The 25,630-nt window shown below is 39.8% G+C and overlaps 1 protein-coding gene across 13 annotated transcripts in view; it reads left to right on the top strand.

The window, feature by feature from the left end:
* EBF1 (EBF transcription factor 1) overlaps positions 1-25,630 on the top strand; it is a 279,795-nt gene that overhangs the window by 188,491 nt on the left and 65,674 nt on the right. For 9 of the 13 annotated variants that reach the window (XM_054389196.1, XM_054389201.1, XM_054389198.1 and 6 more), the window contains one exon: positions 18,483-18,613. In XM_054389196.1, the coding sequence (XP_054245171.1) occupies positions 18,483-18,613 (131 nt within the window). Of the gene's footprint in view, positions 1-18,479; positions 18,614-25,630 lie in introns of all 13 variants that reach the window. The other 4 variants (XM_054389194.1, XM_054389190.1, XM_054389199.1 and 1 more) reach the window with 1 other exon arrangement.

The raw sequence follows: 25,630 nt of genomic DNA, 5'->3' as shown, positions 1-25,630 counted from the left end.
GAGAGGATGATCTTTAAAGCTTAGTGTCTGGCTTAAGCATCATTGTTAGCCAGTTTGACTGTTACAGAGCTGTTGACAGTGGTCCTTGTATACCTTGTATTCAGCTGCATGTGCTGGGTACATTCGTTGATGATTCCTGAAAGATGCTCCGAAATCTGACTTAGGGACCTGATTCTTGTGCTTGTAAGTTGGCTTTACTACAACATTAACCATTACATTTTTGGCAGTTGGGGGAGGCATGAAGAGAATACCCCTACCAGCACCATTTTAACCATTTCAGCCCTGAATCTCTTGGTGCTGCATATGTCTGTACTAGTTGATGAAATTGTTAATGCAAGACGCAATACTGAATGAAGCTAAAATTATTAGCAAGTTGAGAAAGATTAATCTTCAAAACAAGAATACATTTACCCTTAGGTGGTATAGATTCCAATTCTTGATCAGTTAGGTATTGCTGCATTCACCTGGCCATACAGAATCATAGAATCGTCTGGGTTGGAAAGGACCTCCAAAGGTCCTCTAGCCCAACCCTCTCTGCAGGAGGGGCAGCAGGGGCGTCCTTAACTAGATCAGAGCCCTGTCGAGCCTCACCTTGAATATCTCCAGGGATGGGGCCACAATCACCTCCCTGGGCAACCTGTTCCAGTGTTCCACTACCCTCCTGGTGCAGCACTTGTTCCTAATATCCAATCTAAATCTACTCTTCTCTAGTTTGAAGCCATTGCCTCTCAACCTATCACTACAGTCTCTCTCTATCCTTCTTGTAGGCCCCCAAAGAAACTTTAGTGTTTGACTTGTTTCATCTATGGGTGGAAGTAGGAGTGGAAGCACCTGCTATGTCTTGGCACTTCTCTTAAAAACGTTTTTGTGATTATGGGAAAAATACAAACAGAAGCTTTTTCTGCATCATACCATTCTATATAGAGAAATGTAGTGGGCTTGATTTATTATTTAGAAGAGAAATATTGAAAAAAAAATAGGATTCTACCACTGTACTTGAGGGGATCTTGAATGTTATTCTGAGTTATGTCTGCTTTCTAATTTATTTTCTGTGAGGGAAGAATACCTAGGGTTGTTGGACATCTCTATGCATACACAAGGGAAAAAATGTGACTTTCAGAACATTGCACAACATGGGTAGTAATAACAGTAAGTGAGTCTTGATATACTGAACAATTGCAAAACTTCAAGCTGGAAATAATTTACTTTTGCCAAGTTGTCTTTTTCATATCAGTTCCTTCATAAATGCAGTGACTCATGAATTCAGGCAGTTTTTTTACATAATGGTTTGTTATGTGTTCTTGGAACTTGACCTCATTGAGCATATAATATTAACTTCTTCACTGCCTACCAGGACTGGATTAGCCCAGTATGTGTACTTAGAGCTAGAGCATTGTCCCCCCCATGACAAAACATGGCTAGAAAGTTAAGGTGCTTCACTTGAGAGAATTTGTAAGTAAACACTCCAGTATGATCTCACTAAGATTTCAACTCTGGGGACCAGTGAAGTAAGTTGCAAATGTCAAGTAAGGACGTGGTATCTTCCTAAAAAGTATACAGCAGGTCAGGTGAGGTTAAGGGTTTTGAGCAATTCCTCCCCCAGGAACCAAACCAATGTGTGAGGTTCTGTGGTGGATGCTGTGCAGTATGTCAAGCTGTGTGATAGAAATGACCTCTTCAAGAGTAAAATTTTGGGATCCATCGGGTTAGCAAAACACAGCACAGCTCAAATTTGTAAAGCTCTGATTTAGAATGCCTCTACTCTATGTGCCATAACTAACTATATATATGCCATAACTAATTCAGTTATGTCCCTCTGAATTATGCTGGGCTATTTTTTTTCAGATATTCATCAGAATAGAGTACTTGTCTGCAGGCCCAGCCCCCTGCTTGCTTCTTGGATATTACTGAGAATTTCACAAGAACTGGGTGGGTGGGTAGGTGGAGCCGCCCTTCTCACAGCCAGTCATGTCAAACAGAAAGCAGAAAATCTGTTTGCGTTTGTCTAGGTCATAAATCAACCATTAAGGAGAGCAGTAAAAAGTTTTAGAGACTCTGACTGCAGCAGTTTTGGTCTTTCAACATTTATTTTTATTCTGAAGCTACATGAAATCAGAGTTTAAATTATTTTCTGGGAGGAAGGTTTTAATGGTTGATTTAGGTGAGGAGGTTCCAGAATTTCAGTTCTGCTACTATTTCATAAAGTTGGAAGCTTGAGTTTGTGATTTATATATATATATATATATATATATATATATGTATGAACTAACAGTACTGCTACCATATTGCAGGAATCTTAAGAGATACCATTCAAAATATTCAAAGTTCAATATGTATTCAGTATAAGGGTGGTGAGACACTGGAACAGGTTGCCCAGGGAGGTGGTGGAAGCCCCTTCCCTGGATGTTTTTAAGGCCAGGCTGGATGTGGCTCTGGGCAGCTTGATCTAGTGAAAGGTATCCCTGCCCATGGCAGGAGGGTTGGAACTGGAGGATCCTTGAGGTCCCTTCCAGCCTTGACAATTGTGTGATTCTGTTAATCTAGTCTTTGATAAAAAGGATTGCTGTTACATAAATGCCCCATGGAAACACCTCCCAAAAAGTCAAGTTTTGGTACTCCAATTACCACAGTTAGAAAGGATTCATGCTTGATAGTCATTTGTCAAGGATCTAGTGTCACATCTAACTGCAAAAGAAAAGAATGCTATAATGGGAGCCACCTTGATTTTTGAAAAGAAAAGGTGTGGCAGCTGCCCTATCAGCAGCTGCCCTTTATGTTTTTCAAATAAATGAAAAATAAAACAGCCTTTACCCCAGAATATCTAAATGATGTCAAGCTGTGATATGTTGTTACCCTCTATTGTTATGAGGATGTCATGAATTCATGGAAAAATGGTACCTGGATGAAGATAGAGTGCATTGTGTGACATTCCCAGAGGAGCTTTCAGAAGTGTGCTCCAAAAATTGCAAAAAAGAAGAAAACAGGGGGAAAACTGTCATTAAAATTTGATACAGATTTGTGTGGAAAAAACCCTATTTTGTTACAGCAGGAAGGTTAAGGGAGAAAAGTTCAGATGGAAATTCTCCAACCACCATTGAAAGTTGACTCTTATTTGGAGAGTTAGGCCAACCACTTTCTGAAGGCTTGAGGTTTCACTCCAGACCTCAGAGGAATTCAGAGTACAGTTATTCAGGTAGAAAAACCTTAGCTACCCTGTTTGGCAGAAACTTCACAGCGACCAGTACAGGAGAATATTCAGGAGCACTCAAATAGGCAATGAATATTCACAGGTAATGAGCATTCATTACATTTCAATTTGCTTTGCTGGCCACCATGTTGCTAATACAATGGTATCATAAGGGAGGAGAATGACATTAGGATTAGAGAAGTGTTTCAGTGACACTGCACAGTTTTGCCAGACGTTGTTTTTCCAACCTTCCAAAATGTCCACACCTGCAAATAAGAAAACATTATGTAATTATAATATGATTACTATTATTTCTGAACAAAATCCTCTAACTTAATTTTATTTATTATAGGCTTTTTTTGTTGTTGTTATGTTGGGAAAAGATTTTTTTTCCCCCCACTTCAGTATCCTGCTGATTTGAGTACAAAGGAAAAGCGTTTTGTGATTTGTGGTTTATAGATTGAGGCCAAGAAGTAGAGGGTTTTTTGAGCACTCATCTGGATGTCATCAAAGGTCATGATTATCAAGGAATGGTGTTCACAGTGGTTTTGCAGGTATCTGGACACTTCTGAATGTTTCATGTTAGACACCCCAGTACTTAAATATCCCAAAGCAACTGATGATTATGAAAGGTCTCTGTTCCTATGGAACTTATGCTCAAACCTGTGGAACAGCTGAGTGCTAGCAATCTCAGGATGAAGATTTTGTTTAGATTAAATTTTTCTCTCAAATGGTCATTTAGAATATTCTGACTGGAAAGCTTCACAAATAACAAACACAGTCGTTTTTGCATACCAGGCTGCACATCATCTCTTTGAACTGAGAGTGGTGTGAGAATTCAGGTCTCTCTGTTACTGTCCATTGTGGGATGCCTGCCAAGTGTTTCCCCAGCAAAATGAGTATTTGACAAAGCTCTTCCGCATCCAAGGAAATCAGTTAGTAGCATAAATCAAGAAACTGGTGCAGAAAATGGAATCTACCAGGGGGGATGTTTGGAGGGGTTATTCTAATTTGGGTTTACCATCTGAATATTATTACTGTTACTAGTAGACAATAAAAATAAAATACTAATAATTAATATTGGAATGAAGACAGGCTTTGTATTTGGCCCAAATCCAGAACACAAGATTTTCAGGAGTGCACGACACCACAAGTGTGCTTTCATTAAAGCCAGTAGTACAACTTCACAAAGTGTATTTTAAAACCTTTGCCCAAACTGTTTGCTGAGCATAACCAGAAACCTTTGTGTGTCACAATTGGTCCTTTCTGCTTCCCACCTTCATTCCATGAATTTAGAGTTCTTTTTGTGACAAAACAAATCTTTAGAGTGGAAGTGACTGTAATAATAAGCAGTGCTGGTGTATGACCTCATTGAGCAAAGCGAATAGGGATAGAAAGCTTTTTAAAAAGATAAAGAATAAAGTTTTGTGAAAAAAAAGTCTGAAATTTAGCAGATTAAATTTATGTCTCCAAAGTAGTTCAAACATTTAATTCTCCAGGTTAAGGCACAAGGGCCACTATGAGATGCTTGACAAGATACTGTCCTTCATGAACTGTATGTTTAGGACTTTCTGAACTTCTGATCCATTTTTGAGTCTAGTGGTCATTTGAGAGTCCAAGTACCCCACAGTAATCTTTTTGTAAATTCCTGCACCTAAAGGCAGACTTTCAAAGCGTGAAGGTGCCTGAAGCTGCAGGTGGGCATTTAGTGGGATATCTAAACTGCAGCTGCAGAATTTCTATGCCTGTACGCCATGTACTTTGAAAATTCCATTGGGTGCTTACTCGACCCCACTGGGTAGCTGAGCTCTTCCAAAAATCTGGTCTCAAAAGCTGCAGGAACCTGTGTGCTTTTTACTATACTACTGTTGAACTGTCTGTTAGCAATGGGAGTATAAGGCAATTCAAAATCAATTATGTCTGGTTAATACCATATCATTATGGTTTTGTAGCAGTTCTCTCAGAGGTTCTGTATCTATCCCACGAAAAATCAAAGTGTGTTTCCCACAGAGGTCCCAGTTGGGTTGTGAAATGGCAGCAGACGTGGTAGATCTCCCCTGCTGTTGGACACTGAACAGACAACTCATGTTGCTGTTCCCTGCAAACCCAGGCTTACATATGGAATTCATAGGTTTGGTGTTACCCGATCTGTGCTGAGAGGGAAGGCCAGCACTTGGAGGTAAACTGCAGGCTTGACCACAGTGCTGCTCATCTTTCCAGCCACAGCTTTAGTTTGTGGGTTGGGGTTTGAGGTCACAGCACTTTGCTGCAGTATGTTCAGGTGAGAGAAGGGGGGGGGGAAAAAGATTCTGACCACTTCTGGCTCTCTGAGGAACTGAATGGTAAAACAACTCTTATTAGGAACCCACTGGGGAAAATTGTCCCCTTCCTGGGATTGTGACCTTGATGGCAACCGTGAGCGCTGCCTCCTCATTCATCTGAGTCTGGGCAGAGGTGAATGATGGAAAGCCCAGAGTCAGGTGCCTGTTCAAGTACTAGCTGCCAAATATTTTCATGGGATTGCTTCTAGCTGCTTCCTGTCTATGATGATATCTTGCTGAGGTCCCTTGGTACATTCAAGAGAAAGTGTGGAACTCCTGGGTCTCCAGGCTTCCAGCAGGGTCTGCCCATCTCTGCTCATTGTATAGCAGAAAGAAGATCCTAATGTAGGCAGACCAACTTACTCAGCCAGAGCTGGAGTCTGACTTCTTACACGCTGCAGTGCCTTAGGTAGGTGGTCTGAATATGACCCTAAATAAATAAAAGCGTAGCCTGACTTTATCAGACACATTGAAAGAACAACTTCTTTAAGCATTTGTAGGCTTGAGTCCAAGATATTCACTTCTCAGATTTTCAGCGTGTTGGTTTTATGTGGTGTCATTGCTGGACAGATACTATGAACTATAAATATATTTTTATGCCTGTGTTTTTGCAAGCAAATCCTGAATGGCTGGGAGGGGATGCTTGACCCTGCATTCACAGCAGCACAGAGAACAGAAGAAGAAACATTTTGAAAGACACTGCACAGCTGAGACAAGGGGGTCTCAGTCTTTGCAACACTTCTGCATGAAATGCAGTTCAGCTTATGTTGCCTCTGTTGCTGTCACACTGCCATCACAAACATGGTCTGAGGAGTGTATTGCATTCCTGAATCAAACCTGCCTTATAATAATAATGATAGCAACAGCAATTGAATTGTTCTGGTTTTCATATCCCCCCCCCCCCTTTCCTATCCCAGGTAGTTATTAGTTTGCAGTGTGTTTCTGGCCAGGATGGCAATTTAGTCAAACCTTATGATCACTGGGATGCTTTTCTTGCAGAAGAGCCAGATTCCCTACCTATTGCCTTGGCCCAGGGCCTGGAAACCTGAGGCTGTCCATCGGACCTTGGTCTCTGTCTTGGCAGCTCTGCATAACCTGTCACAGAGAAAGCCTGAGCACAGTTTTTGCACATGATGAATATGGATCTTTGCTGCATCTGGCAGGCTGCAACACTGCATGCAGAAGACTGTCATTAATAGATAATAAAAGCAGAAAGCAACATTAATGGGAATAAGCTTTTCTTTTTCTGGGACGGATTATTACTTTTTTGTTCCTGGCCTGTGACTAGATGGAGCCACAAATTGCAGCTACCAGCGCTGTGTGCACACATGTGTTTTGTTGTTGGCTGGTTTTTAATCTGGAGTATTTAACCCTGATATCTTCAAAGTGCAATTGTGTCATACATTCTCATGCACTCATAGATTTCAAAGATGAAGAGCCTTGCTGCTTGATGTTTAGTCATGCCTTCATCTATAAATTTATGGCAGTATTATGGTTTAATAAATTGAACAAGTCCCAGAACAACAACAACAACAAAATGCTCTTTTTTGTTTGATTGTAGATATTGCATACTTTGTTCTTCAAACAAATAATAAAACCAGTATGTTTCTTTAGTGGTAAACTTCAGGCTAACTTCATCTCACATTACTAATCAAGTACTCAAGGATATGTATGTGCACACATACATGTGTGTGTGGGAAGCAGAAGCTTTCAGTTGTGGTGCTAGACGTAGGCTAAACATTCGTATTCCGATAGCGATAGGCAGACCTCCGAGAACAGATGGAGCAGAGTTCAGCACAAAGGTTTAATCCTATCAGGATGATTCCTGTATGGCCATCTGGATAATCCGGCACACAAATTCAGTGCCTGTTAAAAATACAACGTAGGCCAAGATTAGCGTCACAGATTTTCCACTAGACTTGTTCATATTTGACTTTATGATTCTCAGACTCCAGAAAATTGCATTAGAGAGCAGTCTGGGATTTGTGAAAGAAATCAGATGAGGAATAAGAACTCTTAAGGTACTTGAATTTCCCTTGAAGAAACTGGATTACAGGCACTCTCTGTCCCTGCTGCAACTGCTTTGTGTTTCTACATGGGTTGTTCTGTTTCTGAAAGATGATTACTGCGAGCTCTCTATTGTGAGCAGAGATTCTGCTGAACAAAGAGACTCCAGCTAAAGATTAATTTTAGTTGGAACAATTTTTTGTTTGTTGGTTTATCAAGATGAAATAAATTCTTTGCTGTAGAATCTCAGGTGAACTTCTAAGTGTTGCACTAGATAATATAGGGGGGATTGTAACTGATTTTAGGGGATGAAGTTCTGATTTGGGTTTGTTTTGGTTTGTTTTCATTGTGGTAATGAAAGATACCATAAAAGTTTAATTATAGTAGTATTTAGTTTGAGGGAGTGAGAATTCAGATTTAGGTTCACCTAGAGTAGTGTCTGTATATCATTGACTATACCTTGCCAGTTTGGCCATAACATACCAGTGTACATCTCACCATCCAGACTTGCTGGTGGTGTGCTTGGGATGCTGAGCTTTTTACACCTTGCAGGGATGGGATGCTGTGGCTTAGAAGCTTTTATCTAGTTCTGTGTTCTTAATCTAGAGAGATTTGCTGTAAGAGGTTTGCAGTTTTGCTGAGGTACTGGTGGAAATACAAAAGTGAAAATGAGACCAGAGTGATGGTGAAGCAAAACATGAATTTAGAAATAGCACCTGCCTGCCCCTCTGTTAGGTTGGGATTCAGCAAAACAGTAAACCACAGGGTTAACATTAAGCAAATGATTGGTTCCACTCTATAAAATGCTTTTCTGGTTCAGGACTTTAGTTAGCAGCACTGAAGAACCAGTCAGTTAAATTAAATAGGTTTTGGGGTATGTGAGCTATGCAGCAATGTTTGTTTTGAAAAACTTTTAGGGTTGATTTATATTGCACATTTTGGGCTTCCATTCACAAGGTTGCCTTCATCCTCACCCAGAAATTGCATCAGTGCAACTATTTTTTAAACTTTAGTGCACTTAAACAGATGCAGTCTCCTTTCTGGACATTCTTATTGTTTTTTAAAATAGTCAAATTGGTTTAACTGGGCTTTGTGGAAGGTAAATCAGCAGGAAGCCATTGAAAGGAGGGGTACGCAGGATTTTTTCACTGTCTTACTAATAAAGCTTTTAAAATCCACACTCAGATAAAACAGTGTGATCTTAGGTGTATATCACATCTTACTCCTCTGTGTGCTATTGCCTTTGACTGCCCATCTTTCAGGAACACTGTTTCTGTGCCCTTCCAAGTGACCTGATGAAATAGAGAAAGAAGTGAAGGAGTTTAAGTACCATTGTTTGCAGGGTCATAGTAAACCATTCATCTTACATGGGCTCAAAATATGCCTGTGCATCCCTGAGGGAGGAGAGCGTGTTGCCATAGTCTTTGCTTTGGTGCTTGGGTCTGAGCAACTTGTCCTCAGTTGTGGAGATGGAAGTGCTGCCAATATTTGATAGTCTCTATGAGATATTCTTGGATGTGCTGCTGCTTCTCCTGATCCAGTGTGTGTATATCCCCTGGGCAACGAAGCTGCCCAAGCTAACAGAGACTGCATCAGTGCTAGAGCTGTGTAGCTGCACTGGTTTAGGCAGAGTGCTGTCTTTAGCCAAGGCCAACAGTTGCTTCGTGGCTGACTCAAAATGAAAATTTGCCAGCTTTGGGACAGAAAGATGATGAATGCAAAAATTATAGCTTAAAATCTGCTTGAAATCAAAAATCAGAATGGCATGTCAAAATTGTTTTACTATTTACATATATATTCGAGATATATATATATAAATATATAGAAAAATAAGTAGTTTGGCTGAACCTGTATATTGAATTTAAGCAAATTTTTAAGTATTTTTTGCAACATTGCCCTTTATCTTGGGAAATTTAGCATTTGCCAAACAAACATGATGGAGCTGTCTTTTGGAGGTCATGTTTTATCAACTTGCAGTGAGCACCTAAGGGCTCTTACTGATATTGATTTTCGTAAAGCAGGAGGTACCTCCTAAAGTAAAAAAACAAACAAGAAAAAGACCCCAACCAAACAACCCATAACTGCCTCTGTTTTGTGAAAGCATTTAAAAGAATGAATGAAAATTTCTTGCAGTCATGTAGAGATGATTATTTTCATTGAAGTGTTTTAAGCAAAATACACAGCAGACTTTTTTTATAATGCATCTCATTATTCAAGATTGCCTCCTTTTCTCCGTGCAATCGTTTTTCAGGCAGTGATCAACAACTGAGTGCTTTGGAAATCATGAAGGAAAGAGAAACACAGAGGACTCCATGAAGTGTAGCTTTGCTAGCTGAGGCATCAGCAAGGATAAAAGAGAAACACTGGCTTAAGTATTGATCGTAGGTGGAATATTGTCCCAGGTAATTTACATTTTCAATTCCCATTAATGGGAAGTGAGCATCCGAAATATTAGGCAGAAAATCACAGCCAGTACCTTCAATTTCACTACTTGAAAACAGAAACAAAGACAGTCTTCCCTCCCTTCCCTTAACCTGAAGGGATTGCATGGCACATATATTTTTGGTTCAGTGATTTCACCCAGTGCAGATGTCATGGAGAAGCAGAAGGAGGTTGCCATTTTTGGCAGGATATTGTAGTCTTTAAAGCTTGTAAATGGTAAATCCCAAATATCAGGATGCTGTAAAGGAGGGAGATGGGAAAGGGGGAGCAGGGCATCACATCCTCGTGCCTGTGTTGCATAAAGCTGCGTGAGTTATCTCCTTGAGAGGGAAATCTCTGTTACCCTGTTTCCTGCACAGCAGCTGCTTATTGTCAGGAGAGAATAGGAGAGAGAGCAGGCTGTGATATGAAAAAGGAAAGCAGGAAGATCGTCGCTTTACTAAGATAAACAGCAAACACATTGTTTAGCTTAAGAGAGACGACTTAATGCTTTGCTACAATATGTGAAAATTCTGCCACATTCTCTTTCCTTATGTTTATGACTAACCCTTTGGGATGCTCCTGCGGACTTCTCCCATGCAGGCTGGTTTGGCAAACTTCAGTTGCTTTCAGTTACTTGTGCTCAATACAGCTCCAGCAATGCCTCTCTGCACTAGACTGGAACAGCACCATTGCATGGGCACACACATGTTTTATGGTTTGCTCAGCATGCTCAGAGTAGGTAAACAGAAGATGGTAAGTCCTGCTTCTCAGGAATTAGAAACAAAACAGCCTGACCCAACACCCCCCCAAAATATTTGGTTTGTTCTCTCAAACTGGCAAATTTTGGAAAAATGTTAATTTCAGAGCTGAAAAAAACTAAAAAGAGCCATTCCCCTTGTGATCAGTCTTGAAGTGCTAAATGTGGAAAATACGTAATTAAAAAAAAGATAAATTGAATAACCCTTTCCCCCTTCATAATACCTATGTAAATCCAGAATTCAAGAAGAAATAACTTTTCTCCCTCTTTTTAAGGAGAAACATACCTTACTAAAGTAAAAATGTTGATCAAAGGGACCTTGAACACCCCAACAAGTGCTGCACACCTTTGGGTTCAGTGTGCTGTGAGAAAGGAGTTTAGGCTCAGGCTATTCCTAGGCACTGCCTTTCTTGGAGTCACAAACCTTATGTGTTTCCAGTAACTGTGAGATACCCAGGTATAAAAATGCTGTAGAAATCCCTGAGTTAGCACTGAATTGCTGCTACATTTGACTCTCAGCAGCACTGAGCAGACACAGCAGCTTGGTTCCTGAAATCAACGTATTAGCATTAGTCTGTTGTCTCTGTTGCTGGTTCTCCTGTGAGGCTGGATGAGCTCTGCACTGCACGGGGTGGTCTACATCTAACTGCCCAACTATCTTTAAAAAAATCTAGTTCCTTATTCTGCAGCTTCTTTGGATGGGTTTTTAAGCACTTAAGTGATTTGTTGAATCACAACTTCAATAAGTCATGGTTTTGCGTGCTTAAAACTGATTTGTCAGTAGTTTGGCGAAAACGTTTAACAGGTTACAGGATCAGACCCATAAACTGTGGGTTAATCTGTGGCTCGTTTATGTATTTAGCCTGGAATTAGGTTTTACCCAAGAAAAAAAAAAGGAAAATTAAATTAAAATCCAGATATTTTCAGTACTTCCTCTAAGAGGAGACACAAATTCCTTGTTCCTCTGAATTCCCAGTTTTAACTGCCTTTATGCAACTCTTCTTGCGTGTCTCAACGCTGTTAAGGAGAAGAAAAATAAAAGCATCTACCCATCATTTAAACTCCTGTTGTGATGCAGCAACTGTTGTCAGAGCCTCATCTACGGAATAATGGAGGATGAAACAACACTGTGATAAAAACTGCAGGCGAGGTCATTCTTAGAGTCGCCAGCACAAACTGGATATTAATCATGGAGCAAATACATTTCAGGAGCTAAATAAGAGCAGTCCCAGAGCCCTGCTGATAGCTGTGCATCCCACTTAATTCACCTCAGTGAACATTTACCTCTAAGCTCAATTAACCCTTATTCCAAGGCCACCCATAAACTTTGTGGTAAATATGTTTTGGTTGGTTTTGGGGGGTTTTTGTTTGGTGGGGTGTTTTTTTTGTGTTTTTGGTGGTGGGGTTTTGTTGTTTTTTTTTTTTTTTTTTTTTTTTACTCTGGCCTCTGTTTTCTATCAATAGAAATAGATCATTCCTGCTGGAGGATAAAATGCTATCTCTGTTTATAAACACAGGTCCCTAATTAAGAGTATGAGATGTTCAGTGTGTGTTTGTGAGGGACTTGAATCAGTAGCTCGTTGACTCTGTAAATTCAGTTGTTTGATGCTCCTGAGGGCTATTTCTTCTGTCTTCAGGATCAGGTTGAAGCAGGTAGAAATGCTCAGGATGGTAGACGGATGGTGATGTAGAGAAGAGGGATTTCCTAGTGCAATTGCCTGCAAAGAAAGTTAGCTGTTAAACATGTACAAAGACATTGTTAAACACGTACCAGAGACGTCGATGCCATTGTTTTGTTATTATTATCGTTCTTAGTATTATTAGTTCTGTTATTCTCCCTTCCCAGCATTGTTCAGAGGCAAATTAGAAACGTGGTAATTAGACCCTGAGTGGTAGTGTAGTACTAGTGTCCTGAGCCAAAGTTCAACGCCCTGAAATGAAATTTAAACCAATTAATCTGTTAGATTTTTATCGCTTGTCCGTGTTTTCTCAGCAATTCCCTCAGCACGCGGCCTTTGATCAACTCTCATACGAAAGCTAAAACGTGTGCCTGCTGCTAGCAAGATGAGGCTGACATTAACATGGCACTCATAAAACAATCAGAGCAGTGAAGCCCTCAAACAGACAGGGCAGAGTAATATTTAATAAAAGCGTGCACATAATCTTCAGAATTAGCATTTTGTGCCTTGCAGTACCTTTGGGAGAAGAGCTTTTATTTGTGGAGTGATCGTTATTATAACAAAGAAGAGCTACCTAATAATTTCCACTTTAACTCTGCAATATGCCACGAGCATTTCTGAACCATTATGCTAAACTGTGGTGGGGTAATCATTTTATTGTCACAGTTTGAAGGAAGAAAAATCCCCTGTATATCAGTAGCTAAGAGAGGGCAGGAACACACTGAAACACACAGCACACAACAAAAAAACTTTTCCTTTTCGCTCCCTCTGTGCTGAAGTCAGTGCCTACCATCCTTCATATGGAAGATGGTAAGATTTTAATAATGTATATTCTGGGGAAAGATGAAGATTTCAAAAGAACATTGTTTCTCTTGAAAGTCATTAAGCTTTTTGCTCATAAATCCTTAAAATTTATCGATAGAGACCTTAGCTTTGAAGTGAGTGGCACAATTCCCATTGGTTTCAGTAAGTCTGGGATTGCAGTGCCTCCCTCTAACATCTATGTCTGTTAACTCAAACTGCACGAGCAGCACAATAAAACATGTCAGGTGTTAATGCTGATTTGCCTTGATATTATGCAAAGGAGGTGAGCAGCTCATTAAGACTCATAACCATTAGGCCATTTCAGCAGGTGGAGGATGTGACCACATCACCTTCAGCAAGGAGCTGCAAGGTCTGTGCCTGCAGTTGGAAGGGTGATACTTAGTTTTTCCTCAGTCCAATGACTGTTCTGAAAACCTGCAGCAAGTGCAGTACACTCATGCCAAAGAGCCTGAAAATCTTATCTGATAGGCTACCAAACTCTCTGGTTCTGGTTGTAGTTGGCTGCCAGCTGTTCATGAAACAAACAAAGAAATAAGTTTATAATTATATTTATAATGTATCATTATTAAATTTTGTTATAATTCTTCTCCAGACTTTGTTCCTGTCATTCCTCATGTACACTTCCTTGCCTTCATTAGAACTAGTCCAATGTCCTCCACTGCACTTTTTGATCAGTGAAGTTTCCAACTTTGATTAAAACACTTTTTTTTTTTGGCTACAGAATCCCCTAAATTTTATGCCTTTCCCCCCCCCAATATTTATTTTAAAAACATTTTAGAAATGATGCTTTGGTGTTACAGAAGGGCACGTGAAGTGATAATATTTTGAAACCAAATCTTTTGTTTTTCTTGGAAATATAAAAAAGTATTATAGTTAACTCCAGATAGAGATTCTGGAACTTTGCATTCTGAGGGGAAAAAAAAAAAAAAAAATCTGTGTTTTGGTTTCTCTTGTGACCAAAATGAAATATAGAAAAATCATGATCTCCAATGAAAAGCTCTGTTTTTTTTAGGGTTGCACAGAAGTAAACACCTTCCAGACAGCACTTTGGAAGTTGCCAAGTGATTAACAGAAGAAGTATGAAGAGCTGAGGGCCTGGGCCGGCCAGACATTTGTACCAGGGGCATAAATAGAGCTGAGGTCATTGTCTTGTCCCTCTCCCAACATTACCTGTGGTGATGCTGGCAAATGGGACCCAATTCTTCCATCCTCCTTCCTGGTGCTCCAAGGAAAAGGCCTGGGAAGGGCAAAGTTTTACTAAGACTAGTGTCCCAGACGACACTGGCTGTTGCAAATATGTCATTGTATAAACATGGTTTGTGCCTTCAAAAACAGGTAGCAGTCTGTATGCCTCCCTTAGCACGTCTCCTTGGCCTTCTCAGGATGCAGTCCTGCAGCACAGCTTCCCTTTGTGCAGCCCTGCCAGTCTTTACAGACCCTTGCACTTCAGAGTAAGAGAAGCTGTGTGGGAAAAATTGGGAAGTTCCACTGGTTTTTGTAACTGTTCCTAAGGGAAAATAATATCCTGAAATCATCTAGGAATGCACAGTGTTTTCCTTGCTTCTCAGGTGGTGCCTGTGAGGGTACCAACTTGCTCTAGGTGTTAAACCACTAAGCCTTGACTTTTTGTCCTCAGAGGACGTGTCCTGGGCTATTGCCAGCAGTTCCAAGGAGGCACTGATTCAGCACAATTACTCCATATTTAAATAACACATGTGAGTGGTCACATTGGCTGTGTGGGTGAGAATGTCCCAGAGAACAGCCCACAGCCCCAGGTTAACACAAGGACCTGTTCACTCAAAGTCATGGCAACTGGCATGTATTTGATATTGAGATGGGTTGAAAACTACCCCTCAACATAAAATTGCCAGACTAGCTCAGTGGAAGCAAATGAAGCTGTATTTGCATGCAAAACTAAAATCTAAAATATGAAACTCGATAAATATGTACAAAATATACAATATTTACATATATGTACAATATATAAACAACACAAGAAATCCCCTGGACAAACCAGGAGGCTACTAATAGCTTCCCCAGTCCCTACGCCCTTCCCTCCTCTCTGTACACAGGACAAGAGAAAGAGCAGAGTGTTGCTGTTAGTTAACCACAACAAAGAACACAGCCAAGGACAGCAAAGCCAGCAGACACCAGAAGCTAGTGTCTGCTAGAGGGAAGGAAGCAAAAAGAGAGAAAGTCAGTCAATAAAACTAACTTTTATGGTCGATATCTGTCCATACATTATTTTCCTTTTTTACATCCAATGGTAATTTATTTACCTTCTACCACTTTCTGTTCAAGATCTGTGGAAAAATGTCAAGGTACAGCCTAAAACTACCACAGATATTAAGCACATGCATGCATAAAGTAGCAGAATCCAACAGATGAGGCAGCACCTTACACCTGTGAGCACAGTGTAGGTACTGCAGAGAACATCACAGGATGAACAGCAAGAGCTTTAGTGGGGAGCCAGAAATGGAGAACAGTGTCTTGCATTCATTTCAAAGATGAATTGAATCTATCATTTTGAAGCCTGCATATGTTTTCTGTTAAAGGCTTATGGCCTCAAACAGTTTTTTTTTGTTTTTTTTTTTTTTTTTTTTTTTTCGGTTTTTTTATTCACTGGTATTTAGGGGAAAAAAATGTTGCTTGTAATCTGTAAGAAAAGTAGCTCATTCTCTGACACATGGGAAACTGATTATCTTGGGGTTTTACTTGGGGCTGTGGGTGTGGCCACGATCGACTGGGAAATACTGGGAAGGGTGTAATTTGGAAGTGATTTTAGTTTTTATTTATTGAATGTTTGATTCTGTGAAAGGGCTAGATGGCATTTTGATAAGCTGCTTTCACTGTCAATCCTTTGCTGTGAGCTCGGCTGCAAGGGAAGCATTTGGGTTTGGATTTTGCAATGGCTTTTACACACAGCTTTATGCAAGTAACTGGAATCCAAATTAAACACATTGAAGTAACTTCTGAGTGCGCTGCATTGCCGTGATGGTGATGTTGTTAGGATGTTTCATTTGTTAGCTCGTGTAAAAGTTGATGGCTGTGCTCTGCCAAGTTTGGGGTAGGGTAATGATTTTTTTTCTCCCTGTGTGTTTGTGTTTTTCACTGGAGTTGGCATCCCCAGCAGCTTAAGTAGTGGAAAAATTTGTGCCTGACACTTTACAACCTTTTGTAGGTAGGGATGGGATCTGTTTGCTCCCTATGCATCAGTTCCATCACTGGTGATGCGAGTCTGTGGCAGTGTGCACAGAAACATTCACTGCTATGGGTGACTCAACAGCTCCCTTTCCAGCTCCCTCTTTCTTCCCAGCTCCACACCCACCTGCCCTGCCCAGGGCTTGGAGGATGGAGCTTCTCACCAGCCTCACAGACTCTTGCAACTATTTCCAACTGACCAGAACTTCACTAAATAACCATAGACACACAGAATCTCTTTAGTGCTTTATGTCTGGAGCATTTTAAAGTATGCTTCTGTGAAGGAATTAATTTACTCTCTTTACAATTAGAAGGATATAAGTCAGGGCTGTGCCTTATATGGCTACATATCCTTCCTTACATGGCCACATCAAGTACTTCATGGGTGCAAGGGTATTATTTGGATGGTGCTAACATGTGGGTAGCTTTTACAACCCTGGCTTTCTAGTAAATCCTTACATGAAGAAGTGCCTGAGTGCTCTCCCTTCAGTATGTCATCAAATACCCAAAGTTGCAAACTAAATTAACAGCTCAGCCAGCCTTTCAACCAAGTAGTGTTCCACAGCTAAATGCCTGCAGATCTAAAAGAAGAGGTATATATGTTTGTATATATATCTATATCTATATAATCTATATCTATATATGTCTATATCTATATATCTATATCCAGGCAGCTAACAATGTTCTGCCAATGGACTCCTGACTGGCACTGCAGAATCAGTGTGGGCAATGGCAGCCCTTCACGTGTTTTCAGTGGAGCCAGCCTCTTCTTGTTATTGAGGATGATGTGCATATCTAAACAAAAGAATCTTTCTTTTCAACATTGAGGTTGGCTGGTGGAGCTTTGCTGCTCCTTAAAAGATCTCTTTTTTTCATGGCTAATGAAATTGAGGAGGGTACTCACTTTACTTAAAATATTATCTGATGGTATGCTGCCATATTTTCTCCTCATGCTGTATTAGCAAGATGTTGGTGGCTTTTGGGATTGAGTTGCTTATGCACTAGAGTGGCTGTGACACACTGGAAGGCTGTGATGCCATCCAGCAAGATCTGGACAGGCTGGAGAGCTGGGCAAAGGCAAACTTCATGAAGTTCAATAAGGACAAGCGCAGAGTCCTGAATCTAGGGAAAGCAGCACCATGGAGAAAGACCTTGAAGTCCTAGTGGACAGCAAGTTATTCAATGGACAGCAATGTGCTCTTGTGGCCAGTAGTGCACAGGAGGGGAATCCATATGCAGGTGCTTATATTACCTTGTTCCACCAATATATAAAGTTGAGGATGCTTCTGCTTCAGTATTCTAAAATCAGAAGATCTTACACCAAGATCTGAGCTTACTATAAGCAGCACTTGAATTTTCAACATCCTCTCAGAAGGTTCTTTGTACATAGGATGCCAAGAAAGTGGGGACACACTGTATGGATAGGCCAGAATGCATTGCACATGCTTCTCAATTATGCCAACAAAATTGGAATGATTGGATGGCAGGGATGTGGGGTTTGGGTTTGTCTTTCTTTATTAGTCAAAGCATTAAGCAGGGCAGGGTGGTTTCATACTAGAACAACCTGGATCTGATTGCAGAGTAGTTAAAGAAAGGCTGAAGGTTACATCCTTTTTTATTTAGCCAATATTTTGCACAATATTTATAGGAGTTGCCTTGATGAATTTAGGTTATGATGGATAATAAAGCAAGCTCACTGGAGACTGTTTTATTAACTCAGGTATTGCACGTTTCATATCAAATGAAGATAGAGATTTGTCCTGATTTCCAATTGGTCTCTGCCCATCATACTGTGATTTATTTTTGTTGTTGTTAATGTAGGCTTAAAAACAGTATTTTTTTTTCAGTGCAGATAACAAAACCAAACAGAAATTAATTGAGAAAAAAAAAAAAAAAACACTTCCAAAGATACAGTTTGAGGTCATGCACATATACTAGAAAGAATGTGATTGCTGAAATCTTTGTGTTAGTAAGGGGGGGAAATGAAAGATCCTTTTATTTTATTTTTCTCAAGTCTTCTATCATTAAAATCTGATTCTAACAGCAGAATACTTCTCTTTTTCATGTCTGTTGAAAAGCAGCTACACCATGTATCAAAGCCATCAGTCCAAGTGAAGGATGGACTACAGGAGGTGCCACTGTCATCATCATAGGAGACAATTTCTTTGATGGGTTACAGGTCATATTCGGCACCATGCTGGTTTGGAGTGAGGTAGGTGTTGTCTGAACGGTAATGTCTAATAGCTTTGTCTAGCTTGTAGCTAGCCTGTCCTTTTTCTATGCCACATGCTAAATCAGCAACAAACCTTGAGATGTGAATCTTTCCCTCGTTCAGTTTTATGAAAATAATTAGTCAGCTTTACCTGTGGCAGAAATCTGTTCCAGCCAGGGGATTTGCATCTCCTCTCACTGGCCCAGAATTTAGCACTTCTTTTTTTTTTTTTTTTTTTTTTTTTTTTTCCCCCCAGCTAAGGGAAGGATAAATTCCTGTGTGAATAATTCTGCATTTAGCACTACAATAGCTAAGGGCCCACAGGAAACAAACGTTTAGGTGATTCTGCTTTCCAGGGAAACTGGCAGCTTGTAGCTGCAGCTCAATGAGGTGGAGACTGCAGAAATTCAGCACCTCTGAAGAGCATATCCTTAAAGTCTAGGCACTCAATTTAAGTATCTTTTTCATAATAGCAACCAAACACACAGTATTGTATCCACAGTGGAAAATACAAACTCATCATACCTAGCAGGGCCTCTGTAGTTTCACAGTAACCTTTTTTTTTTTTTTTTTTGGTTTCTTATCCATTTGCTTTTGCTATTCCTCCCAGTTTCCTAAATCCTCTCTTCTCATGGCACATAATTAAACATGGAGCCTGATATTTCCCAAGAGCCTGTTGAAAATTAAAACCCAGGAAACATTGCCCAAACAGACACTTCCAGTGCTCAGGATCATCAGAAGTCAGGGCAGAATTCCCACTGGCTTCACTAGCATAGATAGGCAGCTCCAAGGAAGGGTTTACATTTTGCATTTGTGGCTTTCCAAAAGCTTCTATAGGAGTTTTCCCCCCCATTATTTTAATACTGAATTAAACACACTAAAAATCAGCTCTGAAACAGCTATACAATCATTACCCAGTGACTAAGGATCTTCTGATGCTTTGCCTTATAAATCTTATAAACACTGAATCAACACTATACCTTAATTCACATCCAACACATTCCCACTGCTGATTCCATTGCACATATGGCAGCATTTTTTCCATATGAAGAGTATTCTCTAATGTCCTTCATGGGCTTCACTGTTCTCCCTTTATCATCCTTCCACTTGAGGACAAGTGTGGATGAAAGGACATTCTCAGAAAAGGAGATATATTAAATGAGCTCTATTCTGAAGCCCTTATGTGATCATGAAAGTGCCCCCTGGGTCCAGTGTAAGCATTTTGTGTGTTAAGATTGAAGCTATTATGGCTACAGACATTTAACAGGGAAAGGTGAAGAGGCTGGGAGGAAAGTGCTTTGATTTTTTTTGGTACTGCAGAATTGGATCTTTCATTATAAATCTTGATCTGTTTATTAGTGGATGCCATTAATTGGCAATTTCTAATCTCAGGAGAGTGAGTGCAAGTCAAAACATTGCTGGTGATGGTTGCAAGGCATTGTCATAAAATTAATAATGTTAGAAGGGGTCCAGACCAAAGTCTGTGAGTGCTGAAACAGACTGCAGGTTGACTCTGAGACTATTTCACTGTCTCTCCCTTACCAAATTGCTTCTCAGTTTCATAGCCTATGAGAGCAATAGAAAATCCTATATGAGGGAAAAAAAATTGTAAAAGACAACAGACATGCTAAACAAGTGCAGAAATGCATGAGCTGAGTGTTCCCTAAATAATAGTGATCTGTAAGCATACAAATTTGTGTAAACATACATAGTCATCTGTAGCCATACACATGGCACATGCTAGCCATCTAGGAAGAATAAAATTAATTCTTTCATTTGCCTTCCCAAGGTCTAGTGCTTTTTCAGTACCCAGGAAGAATATTTTTGCTTAATAGAGTGTGGAACTGAACTCTCCATCTTCTAAATTTCGGTACCATTTCAAATCTGGAGCAAGTTCATCCTGACAGGCCCAGTTTGCAGCAAGCCTGGCCGGGTTGTTTTTGGTTTTGTTTTTTTTTTTTTCATTGAATTCAACAAGAATTTTCGAGTCCATCCTGTTGTTTCATGGATCCAAAGAAAACATATTTTAAACTGAGCTACAGAAAACCCAAACCAATAGTAGATAAGTGGAAACTAAAGAAAGAGAGTGAATTTTGCAGAGTATTTTAACATGGATGTTTCTAGCTTCACTTTCAGTTATAATTGCAGGTGGTTTGGGGGATGAAGTCTAGTTTTTAATTTAAGCATCATTTTGCCATGGACTTTGCTTGGGACCTTGGGCAAATCACATAATCTGCTTAAAGTTCAATTCCCTTTCTGTAACATAGTAATGAGATTAGCCATCTTCTTTGGAGAGGTGCTGTGAAGGTAATCATTGTAAAGGTCCTATATTACTCAGATTTTATTATAACAAAATCCAAGTACCTGAGATGCCTTGATATATAAAATGGATATCCTACCACAGTTTAGAAGCAAGGTTAAAAGCCAAAAAGAAAAAAAAAATTGTTCATTCTAAGGGTGAATTTGTTGCTGTCAAGCAGCATATGTTATAAATAATTTGAAATGTAAATAATATATTTTTAATTTATTTTACATGTATCCAAGTTTTGTAATTGAAATATTTATATTCTTGAAACAGAGTTGACTGTGTTAAAAAAGGAGGTTTGAAATGGTTTCTGAAACACATATTTATTATTTAAGCATATATTTTATCTGTAAACACTCTAACATAATTACAACCTTTCTCAGCCAGGGAGAACTAAATAAAAACTTAATTTGTCACATTAATTTTGTGCAGAAATGCAGATACCCTCAGCCAGGAGGTTCAATTAATCCTTACCTCCCATATTGCTTTATAAAAATGACTTTAAAAGCCCTTGATATTTTTAGAATACAGCAAAATGGGCCATCTAAAGCCTTTTTTTTTTTTTTTTTTTTACAGAGGACTTTCATAACAGACAAACAAACAGCATTGGTATATCATGTGCACATGCTGAACGTGGACAGACAACTCCCAGCAATAGTCTGTTTGCCAGAGAGACTCTGCCTGTCTGCTTGTCCAGTCCACAAACAGAGTTGTTTTTTGCAGGTTTTTACCCAGCATTCTGGAGCTGTGCATTGTTGCAAATATTCCAAATCTGAGCTACTGATAAAAATCCTCAGTTGTTTCTGTCTCTTACTTGGGGGGCTTGAAACTCTGAGAATCAAGTTTCAGAGCAAATACACGATCATGAAGACAAAATTAGTTTCTTATAAATATTCCACAATATTTGCTTAAAACGAACTATTTCTTCAAACCTTTTCCTGCCAAGAACATTCCTCCAGCTGTACAGAGTCAGCTGGACACAACTTCTTTTTTTTTTTTTCTTTTATATTAAGAAAAGATGAAGCATTGAAATGTCAGTTCTGTTACCTTTGTACAGCACAAAAACAGAGGACGATTTTTTTTTTTTGGTTTGGCATGCTGGACTTTTGTTTTGTTTTGTTTTCTTTTTTCTTTAATGCTGCTGAATCAAATTCTGTGGCACAGTTTTTTATTTTGCTTTTTATGTTTATTATTGGTTTTGGAAGTCTCTGTTTCTGAGTGCTTATTTTGGAGGTCTGACTCATTTTTAAAAAATGAGTAGGCACCCTCTTTTTGAAAACTGAGGTTTACTAAGTAGCATCTGCATGCCCAGGATTGAGGCATGAAAAGTCACTGGTCATTTTTAAAAATATAGGTATCTTAAGGATCCTGTTTGCACTGAAAACTGTTGTGTTTCCTTCAGTTGGTGGGATTTTTCCTCCTTTCTGTCCTAATGGTCCTCTTCAGACAGAGTCCAAGTTAAATTTATGACGGATTGTCACCGTTTCCCTAACCACAAACCAGAGCTCAAGCATGCAAAAATAAACTAGTGACTCAGATTAATGACATCTCCTTATAAAATGTCACTTGCAAAAAAAGAAAGTAACCTGGCACTCTGAAGAGTGTGAAATGATGCTGTATCACACAAGAATGTCTAGAATACATTAGCAAACCACAGAAAGAGGCTCCTTGTGCCTACTCAAACCAAATGTGTTTTGGATTTGAAGGACATGCACCTCCCTCCATTCTGAAGATGTCTAGCTCAAGTTTTAACACAATCCACAGCATGTCCCAACTGACATGTAAGAGTTTAGATCAGTTAGTGCAGTTGCCAACTATCAGGTGAATTATCTGAAGATAAGAGAAAGGGTCCAGTTACTAGGTTTATGTCCAGCTCCAGGTCTCAATTAGCCAAATGCAGGAATGGAAGAGGAAGCTGGATCTAGGATTTTGGCTGATGAGTTCGTCTCCAGCACACAAATTAAGGCCTTACTCAAGATTTACATTTTAAATTCTGTGTTCAGAAATGTGCATGACTTGTGTTTACAAATTCTTCATTCTTGGCACGTCACTGCTACAGTTGTTTTGATGCCTGTTAGTGCACCAAGAATTCCCACCTTAGGTTGGAACACAGAAATGGCTGTATTGGGGTCACACATGAAGATTCATCTAGCTCAGTATCCTGTGTGTGGCACTGGGCATTGACAGATGTCTGTAAAAACAATGGAGTGAGCAGGTAGTGATGCTTTCCCAAAGCACTCTACCAGCCTCCCACAGTTTGGGGTTTGGAGGCTTCCATAAGTAGTTTCTTTACTTTGAGTATCCCTTAATGCTAGTAGCTCAGCTTTTCCAGGTCTTTTACATGCAACTATGAAACAGACTGTGCCTTGAAGAAAGCACAGCCTTTGACAGTGTGAGCAGAGAAAATATGCTAGGAAAAGATGGAGCAGATCCTCAAGGTCAGGCCACAGATTGATGGGTAGACAGGAACACATCCCATAATCCTGAAGTTATTGAAGCTAGGGCAGGTTTGCTCTTGCTGTGGGTGGGTCTGGAGTTATCCATACTTGTGCAGCACCCACTGGGTCACTCAGACTGCAAAACAGAGTTAGGGCAATTCAGAGAGCTGGTTGAGGTCCATAACGCGATTCCTGGCAGCACTAGGGAACTGAGTTCAACATAAAAGGTGAGGCTTAGAGGGAAAGTTCTGGAGCACAGTGACTTTGTTTGTCCCTTAAAGACAACTTTTTGATATGAGAACAATATAGGGGAATACTGGTGTGAAACCAAACTGCCCTGTTCCTTTCTGTGTGCCTGGGAACTGAGGCCTGACCCAGAACAAAGGTCTTTCTAGCTCAACACTCTATGCCTGACAGTGGTCAGTGCCAGATGCTGAGGAGGAAAAGGTACATGGAATCTCCTGGCATAACTCCCAAGCCTTTAGTTCTAGAGAAGAGAGGAGTAAAATATATCCTGAGTATCCTAAACCATAGGATTTCAGACATAATGTTCACCCTTGGGGAATGTGTGGGCGACATTATTGTATATTTGTGGTTTTAAACACAGTTAAACTTATTTACTTCAGAGCACAAAGGAAAACCAAACTGTTTGTGGAGAAAAAACCAGGAAACTTGCTTAACTCTCTCCAGCTCTCTTTAACAATGGACCATAAATAGGTCAGACATTTCTTGGGAACCAGGGAAGATGAGTATTGGAAAATGCCACAAATTATATTTAAAGAACATTAAAGTGGTGACAGACCAGTAAATGCTGGGAAATTCGAAGATGCAACCAGAAGCTGCCTGTATAGCTCATGCCAGAATTGGGTGAGGGGGGCAAGGAATATGCTGATGTAGTAAGATTAACATGTTAACCTTTTAGTATTAAAATCCTTGCTGGTTTTTGCAAATATTTTCCCCCTCAAAATGTCATGAATCTTTTCTCATCTTGCCAGTTCTCACTCAGTTAACTAGAACCACTTGGGGATGGGATTTATCTCGGCTATGTCTGGCTGCCTATAGTTAAGCATTAAGTTTGACATCTTGGTTCATTGGATAAAGGTAGATACTTCCAGAGAGAAGCACATCCCAACATAAGAGGTGTCTAAAACACTGGAAATAAATTGCTGTTTGGCAGTGCTTTCTGCCCCTGCTGACTATTGAGGGAGTGTAGAGAATTGGTCCTAGACTTATAGGCTTTGGTCAGCCCAGCTGTAAAACAACTCCATTTAAGTAAAAGCAATCCTTGGAAGTTTGGGGGGGTTATTTTTTGTTGGTTTATTGTAGGGTTTTTTTAACCCAGTTGATAGAGGGAGTAATTGGGGGAAATGTCAGGTTTATTTTAAAAATAAACAAGCTTCTAAACCCCTTGCTTTCAAAGCAGAGCCCAAAACGTGTTCTTTGGGAGCTCACAAAGAAGGCAGCATCAATGCCTACATGACCATTTCTAAAACAACAGGAGACTTATGACTTCTGTGGATCTAAATGTCTTCTGGAGCATTTGATGCTGGTAATTTTGGTTTTAATCTTCAACTGGATTTAATATTAATTTTCTTATTTTAAATATGGAGAACTTCCTACTGTGTATGCCATTTCCCTCAGTAACACAGATGGCTCTCAGACAGACATTACTCTGCTGCTGTGCTTTTTTGGTCCTGTCCCCTAAACAAAGAGCTGGTTAAAAGTCTGGGGTTTTGGTAGGATTTTGCATACTTGGTTCCTTGTAAAAATATTAATAAATTCAACTGTTTATTAAAAAAAAATCTATTGAAATATATTCCTTAATCCATGACACAATTTGACCAACTGCATAGAGCAGCTGACTCTCTGTATAGGGTGTGTATAGGGTGTCTTTGCTCACTGTCAAGGCAGGTTATGATTTTGGTTGTTTGCCTCTCCAGAAGTGTGTTAATGTGCCACAGTCTGCCAGAGAAGGATTATCTGTGTGCCAAAACTGTATCCTGGTTGCTGGATGCAATCATGTCACCTTTTCTGTGTAGCTCTTTGTATTGTGCTTGTCTGAAAGAGCATAAAGAATGAGAAGAAGACATGTCAGTGATGGGGAGGATAATGCTTTAGTATGTGAGTGCAGCAGAGATTTGAGTTAACATGCCATTAATTAATGAACTCCTAGATGACTCTAATAATAATTTTAAAGACTGTGTTTTAAATCCAGCCCAGAATCCTGAAACAGCAAAAATTATCTAGAGCCTGGAAAAGTTGCAACATTGACCC

The sequence above is a fragment of the Indicator indicator genome, chromosome 18 (assembly GCF_027791375.1).
Source record: "Indicator indicator isolate 239-I01 chromosome 18, UM_Iind_1.1, whole genome shotgun sequence".
In the NCBI taxonomy this organism is placed as follows: Eukaryota; Metazoa; Chordata; class Aves; order Piciformes; family Indicatoridae; genus Indicator; species Indicator indicator.
The sequence above is the reverse complement of the archived record's forward strand: the minus strand, read 5'-3'. Positions and strand labels throughout refer to the sequence as shown.